Below are 12,774 nucleotides of genomic sequence, written 5' to 3'. Positions count from 1 at the left end.
CCTTCAAAAGAAAGGACTGTTCTCTGTAATGCAGGACACATGGCCCGCCTATGTTTGTGATGCAGTCTTAGATCATCCAATAAATTGATCTGAACCAAAAAGGGATCTGAGCCAAGGAGTTCAGTGATCACCTCTTAAGCATTTATGCATGAAATTAAGATGCAACGTTGTTTACATGATGCCATATGATTGATTCAGGACACGTGGACTGTATTCCTGGCTCTGCTGATAGATTCCTAACACTGGACCCATGGGTGGTCAAGTGTTAGGAATCTATCAGCAGATCCAGGAATACATTTCCTCTACCTGCTTCCCCACTGCTTGGCTACTTATTTCTAAGGGCCAATGTGGTCCAAAGGCAGACTCAGATCAGTGTTCAAATCCCACCTTTGTTGTGGGCTCATTATATGACCTCGGGCAAAGCAAACACCCTGAGGCTCAGTTCCCCATTCATCAAAAGGGAATGACAGTGTAGAGCCATCATAAGGTCAATTGTGAGGCTGAAAACAAAGACTATAAGGGTGCAATCCTATGCATATTCAGACAGAAATAAATCCTACAATTCCCAGCATGCCCTAGCCAACCATTCAATTCATCTGTGAAGTTGCTCCATATGCACAGAAGTTGGAATCTAGGGAAGCATTAAGAATCTCAGTTTTTAGCTTTTTCTTTTTAAAGCTAGAATCTAGTTTTATGGCTGGAGAGAAAAATGTCAAGGTATTTTAGGAGTGACATCTCAAAAGCCAGAGTCAAGGGTTGGGGGTCATCTACCACTCTTTGCCCCTTCCCTTAGCTATAGTTGCCTTGTTTCTGCCCCCATCAATTATCTAACCTTAATCCCCATATGTTATCTCTGCAAAAAAGAAAAGAAAAAAAGAAATCCAGCGTGTGTGTGTGTGCGCGCGTGCGCGCACGCGCGCACGCACATGTGTATATGATTCCCCATAAATAGCAGAATACCTACGCCCCTTAGATATGCAGTTCTAATCACCAGTCTCAAAAGGATATAAATTGGGACTGCAAGCTTTGATGTGAATTGGCAGACAAATCCATGAAAGCTTTAGTTACGTAATAAAATTTGCTTCCCTGATTTATCAGTGGGACTGAGATAGTAAGGCATGCCACTGTACAGGCCACACTACAGACACAACTGCTTCCTTCCCCTTGTGATATATTTGGTATTCTTGCCTTCCAATTTGCATCTAAAACTAGCAAATACTTTGCATTTCAGGATGTGAGGTACTATGGCTATTCCCTTCAGCAATATAAACCACAGGGCATTAAAGCTGACAGTTATCAGCTGAAATTAATGTCAATGCATCTGATGAAATCTGGACCTTCCACAATGCTGATGAGATTTCAAGGTTCATTTTTTTAAGCTTTGGGGTTTAAGTGGAAATAAATCTATATTCCAAATTCCTACTGTATATGATTTTATTGAAATTCCTGTCTCTCAATACCCTCAAAATTAGGCCTGGCAATATGCAAATTCATTTAAGAGTAGTTAATTGATCAGTTTAAAAAGTCAGATGACTAATCAACTAAAAAAATGATTAAAATATATACAGTTGGCAGCTGTATATATAATGCAAATTAGAGACACTAATACAGAAAAGAGCAACAAGAATGGTTAAGGCTATTGGACGCTTTCCAAATAAGTATGGGGGAAAGTACTCTGTAGTTTAAATTAAAAGAATTACATTCTATAGTTTAATTGTTTAAAAAAGACAAGTATAATTCTATTCATTTGCAATTTGATACATCAACAGGAAGACACTTGCTTGTTCATGTAATGCTGGACTAGCACCTTGTGAAATTAACACAATGCATTATTGACCTATGGAATTCTCTTCTACCAGAAGTAACCCCAAGATCCACCAAACAGAACCTGCTACAAAACTCATACACTTAGAATCAAACAGTTCTGGGGCCAGGGATTTGCCCAGAGAACCAGAAATGAGCAAAGCTCACGATCCTTCCACATAAAATGTATTCTTTGTTACCCAGAGCTTTCAGCAGTATAATTTGGGACCACAGGGGGTGGTGGGAGGAGGGCAAGAAACTTTGATGTTACTATTGTTAAACCACTGGGAATCAGAAATCCTTGCTGAAAAGCACCCAGAGATCTACCAGTAGATCCAGGTCTACCTTCTGCCCATCCCTGATCTACATAATCTGGCAGAATGGTAATTGAGTAGAAGGTAATCATAATACCTGTGATGGATTTTATATATTGAACAGTATCAGATTACCTTTAAATGTATGGTTTATTGTAAGAAATGTATATACTGCTTTATCTTCAGAAAAGAAACCTTGATATCAGGGTAGACACCACTGGCCTAGATGAAGCAATGGCCTCATTCAATATAAGGCAGCTCTCATGTGTTCACTATATGATGGACAGGCAAGCATGCTGAATTTTACTCCACACTCTCCAAAGGAGTGGGGTAAGGGGTGGGAAGCAGAAAAATAGCTAGCTGACCCCTCAGCCAGTGCAGACTCTCTCTGCAATTGGAATGAGGACCAAAGCAGGCAAGGAGTTATACTGCCATGGGCACACAGTAGCAGCAAACAGGGGCTGCAGTGACGGAAAGAGCATGCAACCAAAAAAACACACACCATAGACTGCACAAAGACACTCATTACTGGACAACTTTTATGCAATTTGGTTCCCATTTATAGACAATGTAACAGATTTAAGGCCACCTGTGTCTCATGGGCACCATTAGGGAAATCTTTTGGGATAAACTGGTCCTGTCCCAAATCCCACCTCCACCCCTTCTATAATACTTGCATGCTGTATGGCAGTGAACTTTTGGTAGATGTTGGAATTGGAGATATCTTAATGTCTCTCATGATCGAGTGCTGAACTGGAGTTTTTGGATATGTTGTTCTGTCATTATGTCATGTTGAAGGAACTTAAAAAATGAAATAAAAAAGAATGGATTTATAAGAATGATGTGAGGTCTGTAGCTCTTGGCTGAATTTGTAGGTTACAATGGAAGTTGGATCTCCCTGCCTTTGGTATCTAAAGATATACCCACTAAAGCAAGCAATGGGGAAATTTGTCATTCGGCACTTCAGAGCAGAGTTGGGGTTGTTTTATACTTAGTATATGGATGTAGCAGCTCTCTTGGCACTATCACAACACCACTAATAATTCTAGCCCTTTCAGGCTACTGACCTGGGATTTGGCAAGCTTCTGTTTCTTAACTATCTGTCAGTCATGCCTCAAATCAGAGAGCTAATTCTGCTAATTTCCTCCCCAGCCAAATGCCAAGTGAGAAATCTGTATTCCATGCTCAGCATGGTACAATGCTGCTACTAATATTCAATGAATAAAATTAAACTCACTTCAGCCTTTTGCACATATATAATTAAATGGCTACTACAGGAAACTAGATCTGTTTTTATTGCTTATTACTTCTATACCTTAACTGAGCACAGAGAAAAATGGATTGTCCCATCAACTCTACAAAGCGTATTGTAAAAATTGGATTATACATGCACTTGTCTCATACAGCACAGTTATATGAGGTGAGGTGTATGAATGTCTGTTATGCTGGCAAGATGGTGCTACATGGGTATAAATTAAACCATACAGACCTATGTATACCACTGGTATGTGGAGACTGTACACATTTCTATTTCCTGATATATATATATGTCAGGAAGTCTCTGTCAATCATGGCTACCGCTACTACTGAATTTATATGGCCACCCACCTGCTGGAGTGGCCCACAGAAGTAAATAATAAAATGCAATACAAAAAACAAATTAAATTAAAATACAAGAGAAACAATAAAATACATCATTAAAATTTTCTTTCTAGTAGCATAATCTGATATGATGAAGGGCAGCATAACAATATTTTAAATATATGCCTACATGTGCATTTGGTAAAATAGATACTGGTGCACTTCAAGGTTTGTATCAAAAATAGTTTGGAACCCAACAGCTTTACTTCAAGAGAGGGGTCTCAATAAAATAATATTCTAGGCTTCCAGATTCTAATCAGAATGACATCTGCTCTTTGCTACTATCTGCAGGAAAGCGATCACATATGCTACAAGAAAAATCTAGGGTAGAGGACTACAACTGGAAGCCCCTGACCTAGATTCAGGCCATGCCCCCAAAGGGAGTGGCCACACACACACACACACACCCTAGTTGCTAACCCAGAAGTAAAAAGCAACTATGGACAAAGTAGCAGTTATGAACGAGGACATGGGATAGGATGCTGTGATGGTTGAGACTTTGGCCTGCCATCCAGCATGGCCTTCTCAAAAACGCCTGATTGCAACCCTGGTTTCTGACCAGGAGCTATGATGAAGTAGGAAGACAAAAGAGAGAATGAAGCATCCTCCTAACTGTAAACCTATGTCTTGACAGGCAAGGTGAATTTAAACAATACTGCAAGGACCATTCACACTGTTTCCCTAGTACAGAAGCATTTTGTAATGCAGGTGGGTCAGACCTGTTTTTTGGTGGGGGAACTGGATGACATCAGTAGGAGTGTGGCCACACCCCGTGATGTCATTCCCCCCACCACCACCCATTTTGCCCTTTGCACAACACGGGACAGGCAAGTTTTAGTACCATGGCCAGCACTTCAGGTACCAGTACAGGACCTGGAGTTGTTTTCAGGACCATGGAGAGCAGTCCTGAAGCTAGAATACCAGCAAGTTACCACAGCACCAACAGGGAGAAACTGGCAGGAATTCAAGCCAGGAGAATCTTTCTGGAAGCTCCAACCCCTCATTTCGTGTATCTGGTTGTTAAAGGGCCAACAGCCTTTTCCTGGAAGCACTGCCTTCTTCTAGGAAGTGAAGGTTGGAGGGCTGAGGAGCCGGGTGTGGACTATTCTTTAGGGTTTCCCTGTTCACTGGAGGAGTCCAAGGTCCACTCCTCAAAGTGAAGTAGTAGTAAAGGTCACATGGATAGGATATGATATCCAAGGTGGTGGGCCCCAGTTCAGAAAGAACAGGGGTTTGTTCTGGTGTCTCAGTGTCTCCCAGTCCTGACACCAAGCTTGGGCCCAACTACAGGGGCTCAAAATGCTGAACTCAATGGAGAGGTGGACATTACAAGGCTCCCAAATTCTTCTCTGTCTCAGATTAAAATCTAAGCTAGAGGAGAATTTCTGGTTGTCCGTTCACCTCTTCTGAAGTTCTCAAACCCTCTCCTCTTTCTTTTACAGCAGTATTTACACAGCTTGGGCAGCAAGAGCAGAACTTCAGCCACAGGAAGAGGGAAGGAGGCATATCCAATCCCTTCCTCCCTCTCTTTTCCAGCACACTGGTCAGGAAAAAACATGTAGCTTTTCCCATGGTTACTGCAATTCCAGGCTCAACTTCCAAAGTCATATTAGCTCAGAAAATAAGTTGAGCTTTTCCCAATTTGGGGGGAAATGGCTTGGGTTATTTTTCCAATTCAATCCAAAATAAGCAGTGCGGGGAAGTTGCCCATCACTAATTCTGTTGCATTTAGGAGGAGCCGATTTCTATGGTGAGGAACTCAGTAACTGATGTACTGTTTAAGGCTTTCAGATTCATGAGCTTTTCTAATCTTCACCTTTCAGTTAAGGTGTGCTTGTTCAATAAAAATCCTTTTTCTAAAAATCTGTTTTCTGAAACTGGGTCTAACAAGGGCCCAAGCAGCACAGAGGTAAAGCATGATCAGAAAGCACTGGGCACTGATTTCAGCAAACAACTGCATATAAATAGACACATTCATCAAACTATGTGATTAAGATATTTCCACATGAAATAGAGGTGGCACTAGGCTCAGCAAGGCAATGAATTTCCAGCTTCAGGTGCCAATGGTTACCTAAATGGATGCAGTCAGCAGCTTCTACTGGCAATCATTAGTCCTCATCACAGTACCAGGCTTACTTTAATACAAATTCATCACAAGAGGGAGACCAACATGGCCCATCCACTGAAGAGAGATGGAGCTGCTGCAGGGAGCTCACTTCCCCCGCCCTGCCAGAAAGAACACAGGGCTCCAACTGACAGTTGCCCTCAGACTGCAGAAGTTAAGGGAAAAGAGGAACACTCTGGCCCCATCCACTGGCCTAAGGAACAAGAGCCAATAATTGTTATTTCAGCAAGAACACCAGCAAGGGAAGAACAGCCTGGCCCAAAGTGCACTTAAATGCCTGCTTAAAGCTCACCACCCTGTTCTGGTCTTGAAAAACTGATCTCCCGCTTACTTTCCCCTCCATTCTGCTTCCCTTGTGTCTCTCATCTTTTTATGTTGTAAGCTTGCTTCTTTTTTTTATTGATACGATGTGCTTTAGGAGACAATAACTATTTGAAAATTGGAATAAAAATGCAGTAAATAAATAAATAAAAGGAGTAGGGAGCATGCAGGTGGTGTGGGTGGGCAGATCTTTAAGAGGTGTTCTGGTCTGCAGCAAGAAATTTGCTAGATACATTTGAAGCAGGAACATAAGAAGAGCCATGGTGGATGGCTTTGGGATTTGTTTCAAATGAGAAGCAATATATAACTATTGTTAATAAATAATAAATAAATAAGTTTGTTGTGAGAATAAGATGGAAGGGCAGAAGCCACATATGCTGGTGTCTTGAGCTCCTTTGAGGAACAGTGGGATATGAATGTAGCAAATAAGTAAAGAAATCAAATCTTGGCCAAGCGAGATATTGGTCAAGAAATAATTACATAGAAGAAACGTCAAACTTTTAAACGTTACTTAAGCTCTAGTTTCAGTACACAACATGTATTAAACTGTATGTTTTGGTGGTATAACTAATCTATTTGCTCCTTTTGGTTAATTAAACTCTAGGTAACAAGTTGCCCTAATCTGAACACTGTGATGAAACAATCATCTTGTATCTGAACAATAACATTACAGAACTTTTCTACCCACCATGCAAGCTGGCACTACACAAAATATTCCCTCAACCGAGGCTACTTTGTCTCACTGCACTTTTATTCTTAGTAATCCCCTGACAGATCACACCTAGCTGATCACTCAGGGAAACCACAAATATCCTAGCAAGCATGGCTCTCCCTCCAGAAATTCCAGGTATTATTATGGCGGTTTATCTTCATATGCATCTGGCTACAGGTTAGCAAGAGGATAAAATAAGTGTATGTTCACTCGTTTGAGATGGTCAAGATATAGGTTGATTTTTAACAATGAGGTTAGGGATTATAGGATTACAACTGTTTTATCTCTTGGGGGCAATGAATGGCAGAAATGGAACAGGGGACAGATGAAATGGCATAAATTAGCAAATGCAGTTGCAGCTTAACTCTTCTGTATCTTCTCCCATATGTTAGACACATCTGCTTCTACTGCTACAAAGTAAGTTTTAAAATGTTAATGCACGGCCCAAATCTCTCCTTGAATATATGGAAAGATTGGCAGCCAACTGATGGATGCCAACTGAATTCTGCACAGAATCTGCACATCAAGAGAGGATTAGTGTCTGTGTTCATGCATCATGCTGAATGCAGTGCACCATTAGCTGTCCCACATAACGTTGACCATCAGATTCCTAGAATGTCTGCACCTGGAGGCCGGCAGAAAGTGCCACAACAAAAGTAAGCTGATCTATTTTCTACCATCTTTACAGACAGCCAAAACTACAAGTTCTTCTATGTGCACCATTAACATTCAAGAAGAGAGTCCAATGCAGCTTAACTATGGAACCAGTGACCCTGTACCAGCTTGAGTATAGAAGTGTTACTTCTAGATATCATTAATAGAAATACAGGCCAATTCAGGATGCATACATAAAACCTTTTCACCTGATTATGGACTTAACCATGTAATCCCACTGTGTTAAAAGAAAAAAGAAAAGACGCCTGTAAACCAGGCATGGGCAACCTCAGGCCTGGGAGCCAAATCTGCTCCTCCTGGGGGCCCAATCCACCAATTATTTGGTGGCTTCCCAGCTTCTGTGCAGTATTTTCCTGCATTCTAAAAGGTTGAAATGCCTCTCCTAAGGCTGACTTAGGCTGAATCTACACATAGCAGTTCTACCATTATCATACTGCAATGATAACTATTGGTGCCCATGACACCAATGGGCAACAATAGTTATCACTGCAGTATGATAACAGTAAAACTGTTATGTGTAGATTCAGCCTTACTGGTAGTAAGAGCTTTAAGCTACAACAGGCTGGTATTTTTTTTGTATTTTTAGCCCCTCCTCTTTTGCCTTCGGTCTCACCACCTTCCTCTTCAGGCCTGCCCACCAGTGGGTTGTGCCTCCCGAGAGCTTCTCTGAAACGGAATTCAGCCCGCTGGCTCAAAGGGGTTCCCCACTCCTGCTGTAAACCTTTGCATACAACCCAGATGATCTAGGCAGCAGGCACAAAATTTTGAACTTGTCCCAGTGCTGTCATCTTGGAAATCCACAGACACAGGGACAATTACTACTTCCCCAATGCAAAGAGAAAAGCAATTGTATGAATGAATCAACATGACAAACAAGTACACTCATCTGAGAATGTGCTGCAATAATCTAAGCTGAATCTTACTTTCACCTTTCTTTATTTGGTGCACATACATCCCATTCATCCTTGGGAAAGCTTAGAAGGGTTTATCTGGTTTTCTAGGAAGTCCCCTTTCCAAGCATTAAACAGGCTGAGACCTGTCTAACTTCAGGTTTCCCTTGCTACAATTTTGAAGCATGGGAGTACTCAACTAGGAATTCTTGTGTCTGAAAATGTTCTCATGGTTCTAAGAAAATACAGACATATTGCAAGCCACTGGGAACATCTTGGCAATATCGGTGTGCCTTTCTCAGAGCTTGTCATACATAGCTGAGCCTCTCACATTAGGTTATTAAACACAGAAGCAATTTGGAAAGACGTCCCCATGCCAGGAAGCCAAAATGTGACATCAGTCCAGTGTTAGCAAGCTCTCTTGCCTCAAAACCAGACCATTATGATCAGAAGCAAAGCACCCAAGCAGAATTACTTTAGAAGTATCACTTTAATGCAAGATACAAGTATGGAGCAGACGTGCATGGAATTCAGATCCAAATCAGCAGATGCTTTGCCTAACTTCCATCAGCTCTCACCATCAAAAGAAAGAACTCCGCTTTCAAATGAGAATTGGAAAATGACTTGTATACGAAAAATTGCAGAACTGTATTTACAATTCAGAGGGCTACAATGCAGATACACCTCTGATGCTGAAGCAGCATTTGCCTTTATTGTCTGCAGACAGGTGCTTATTATGCATTTCTTGATCTCTCTCTCTCGCTTCATAAATTCCTACCACACTCTGAGATGCATACCAGACAGAAGCAACGGGATTTGGACACCTGCAGTAAACTAAAGAGGCTCCCCCAAGCCTGCAAATAGAAACAGGTCCACAACTTCCTTCAGCAGCCAGTCACTTTTAATTGCTCCCTATAGCATGGAGCAATTAGGGAAGCAAGTCCCAGACAGAAAACCTTCGAAGTCATCACATCCTGAACTTCCTTTGCCTATGTGTCAGGGTTGGACTGGAGCCCAGAGAGCCCCAAAGCAGTTCTGATTCTGAGGAAGAGATAGAAACCATGGGAGAGGAACCCGCGCGCTGTACAGAGGCGCAGCCAGGGGGAAAGCCCCTCCCGGTACACATTCCTGAGAGTGATAGTGACCCTGGCAGGGAGAGGGAGGCGCAACAGCAGTTTCTGGATGCTAGGTGCCAGCGCAGTGTCAAGCAGGAGATGGCGGGCACTGAGAAGAGGCACTCAGCCCGCTTGGCGCGACGGCAACAGCAGCGCCCTGATGCCCCACGGGAAAGGGGTGGGCTCTCTCCTCCTAGCCCATAAGTTCAGAGGTTTCCCGCCTTCCCCTCCAAATGGAGATCAACTGATTCCTAAGATTAGAACCCCCATGTAGGCAGCTCTCTTAAGTCTCACTCGTAGGATCAATCAATTAGCATCCGTAAGCGTCATTAGGCTGAATGGAAATAAAGCCTTGGAAAAGAGCCCTATTGTCTGCGTGTTGATTCTGGCTACCTGAGGATTTCAGAAGGCAACAGGGGTGACCTCCCAACACTAAGGCTCCATAGCACATGAGATGGCAAAAACAGTAAGGCAGTTTTTAGCATACAAGATGAATGATTGCTGTTGTGTTAACTATGTACAAAACTATTCACGTCTGAAAAATCCAGACTTCACAGTACAACATTTAGATTACTCCCTACATCACCAGAACTTCATCCCTCACTCAACAACATACTTATGAGTGTATGGGATTTCTGACCTGCATCAGCCCTAGGACCAACACAAATAAACATTTAACATGACTAACGTAAATAAGAGTTGCTTAGAACTCACGGCAGTTAAAAATAAAGGGTCAGTATTTAAATCTAAAAATGTGGCAAACAATGTTATACCCACCGTAGGAATAATCATACATTTTTCCAGTTTTACCAGTCATACTAGCAAAAAGATTTACCACTTATATCATTCCTGTTGGACACAATAAATATGTCAAGAATATAAATACCACAAGAATTAGCTTTGGGCTTAAGACCAAATATTTTTTAAAAAAGAAATGGAGTTCCATACCGTAATGAACAGATCCTTCCATATTTTACTATTTTGAAAAATCTTACTGAGTTTTGTATTCTGCATAAAATTCTGCATGCAGCAGGGTACACTTGCTTCAGGGAACCAACCCTTCTCTCTATACACAAGACAAATGGTTCAAAGTGGTGCATTCTTGGGTGCTGCATTTATGTGAAGTCTTTTTTACATGTTATACTGTGTACAATGAACATTCATGGGTGTGTCCGAGATGCAAAACAGCAGGTTCTGTCCCCCAACCTACACACTTTTGTTGTAATGTCTGAAAGCACATCTGTGAGTACAACTTTAGAGGGCTCTCTCCATCTGTTCAGAAACACTGGAAAAGCAGGACTATCAAACCCCTCCATATGCCCAGCTGGACATGAAGGGGGGGAGTGTATTTTCTGACATTACACTGAATATGTGTAGTTCAGGGATGGAACTTGAGGCCACTGTGCCCCACATCATCCTGCACGTGCATTCATTGAACATGCTAGGATGTCTGAAAAGGGCTTGAGTATCTTAAGAAAGGAGGAAAACTCTAGAAGTGTTCTGACGTTTGTGCGCCTTCTCTCCAAGAAGGCATGCTTGCAATTTGCCACTGGTTCACTTGTCTGGGGCAAGTAGTGGTCACCCTCAAGCAAGCACATGGGTGGCAAGCTTCAGCCAAGTTCTTCTAGAAAAGGCAGAAGCCAAACCACACATGCCCATGTCAATTCCACCCAACAGAAGGCAGTTCTGGAGCAGGGGCATATGTAAAGCCTTTGACTCTGACCTTTTGCACCTGTGAGAACGTATTTTTATTTGTTTGTTTGTTTATTTATTATGTTTATATCCTGCCTTTTTTCCTCCTTAAGGAGCCCAAGGCGGCATACATATTCCTCCTCCTCCTCCTCCTCTCCATTTTATCCTCACAAGAACAACCCTGTGAGGTGGGTTGGGCTGAGAGCCTGTGACTGGCCCAAAGTCACCCAGTGAGCTTCTATGGCCAAGTGGGGACTAGAACATGGATCGCCCAACTCCCAGTCCAACACTCTCGCCACTACATTGGCTCAGTGTGGGAAAAGAACAGGGGAGGACCTGAGCTCCAGTGTTACTGATTTCAGTACTGGGCCATGGGCACATTGTTGTGAGGCTGACTTCTTCCTTCCTCTGCACTGTCAACAGTCTGCTGGCTTTTTGCAGCTAAGGGAGTTCTGAGACAATGAGCTATGAGAAAGAAATGATTTTAAAAGAACAGCGGCACTATGCATACACATGCATCTAGATTACATCAGAGCATACCTCTCAAACTATCTCAGACAATAACCCTCAAAAGTATCATTTCAGTCTTCTGGAAGAGTCCAGCTGATATTGTCTTACAACTCCTCTACGTTCTGGAGATGCATAAAGTCAGATGAATAATACTGCACATTTGCACTGAGTCAAAGCTTCATCACAACAGCAGTTACTGCATATTTGAAAGAAGAAAGATCCTTGGACCTACCTGAATGGCTTCTGTGGTGTGATGAGGCCAGTGTCAGCCTTCCCCATAGCATAATAAGGCAGAGAGAGAGCACCAATACCCCTTTGCTCAAGCTTCGGATGTCCCTCTCACTCATTCTGTCATGGAAAAAGAAATAATATTAAAAACTCCTATGTCATGGATAGAGAACATTCCTAAATGAATTTTTTACCTCCCCCCCAAATCAGCAATTCACACATGCTTTTAACATTTGGAGTCCTCTAAAATCATGGGCTGGATCCTAACTTAGCCTTCTATTCATAACAGGCTTTTGATCCAACAGAGGATCCCACTGATGGAATGGGGGAGGATGCAGCTCTTATTAATTCCCCCTCCCCCTGCAGTCCCTCCCCCCTCCACACACACACAGGTCCCAAGGCTTCCAAAACCCTTTGAATCACATTTTTGGAGGGTGCAACGGGCTGCTGGAGGATGGGGGAACTGACAAAAATTGCCTCCTTCCACCTTCCGCCAGCAGGAGCATTTCTTAAGCAGAACTCTGCTCAGGGAATAGTCCCGCCAGCAAGAGCAAAGTCGAGATCCAAGTCTATGTCTTTTAAAGGAAAAAACATGTTCATGAAATTTGTATGCACATACATGTGCGGACACTCACATACCACATAATCTACACCAGGAGTAGGCAACCTGGTGCCCTCCAGGTATCTTGGACTACAACTCTCATTATTCCTGATCATTGGCCATGCTGGCTGGATCTTATGGAAGTTG

The 12,774-nt window shown here is 42.4% G+C and overlaps 1 protein-coding gene across 2 annotated transcripts in view; it reads right to left on the bottom strand.

Moving 5' to 3' along the window:
• TAFA3 (TAFA chemokine like family member 3) overlaps positions 1-12,774 on the bottom strand; it is a 202,168-nt gene that overhangs the window by 83,436 nt on the left and 105,958 nt on the right. For both annotated transcript variants that reach the window (XM_084853471.1, XM_084853470.1), the window contains exon 3: positions 12,031-12,146. In XM_084853471.1, coding sequence (XP_084709597.1) covers positions 12,031-12,145 — 115 coding nt within the window. In that variant the 5' untranslated portion in view covers position 12,146. The remainder of the gene's footprint in view (positions 1-12,030; positions 12,147-12,774) is intronic.

The sequence above is a fragment of the Heloderma suspectum genome, chromosome 4, assembly GCF_057233095.1.
Source record: "Heloderma suspectum isolate Gila_16-S chromosome 4, 16-S_ref, whole genome shotgun sequence".
NCBI classification, from domain to species: domain Eukaryota; kingdom Metazoa; phylum Chordata; class Lepidosauria; order Squamata; family Helodermatidae; genus Heloderma; species Heloderma suspectum.
Note: the sequence above shows the minus strand (reverse complement) of the source record. Positions and strands in the feature narration are given on the sequence as shown.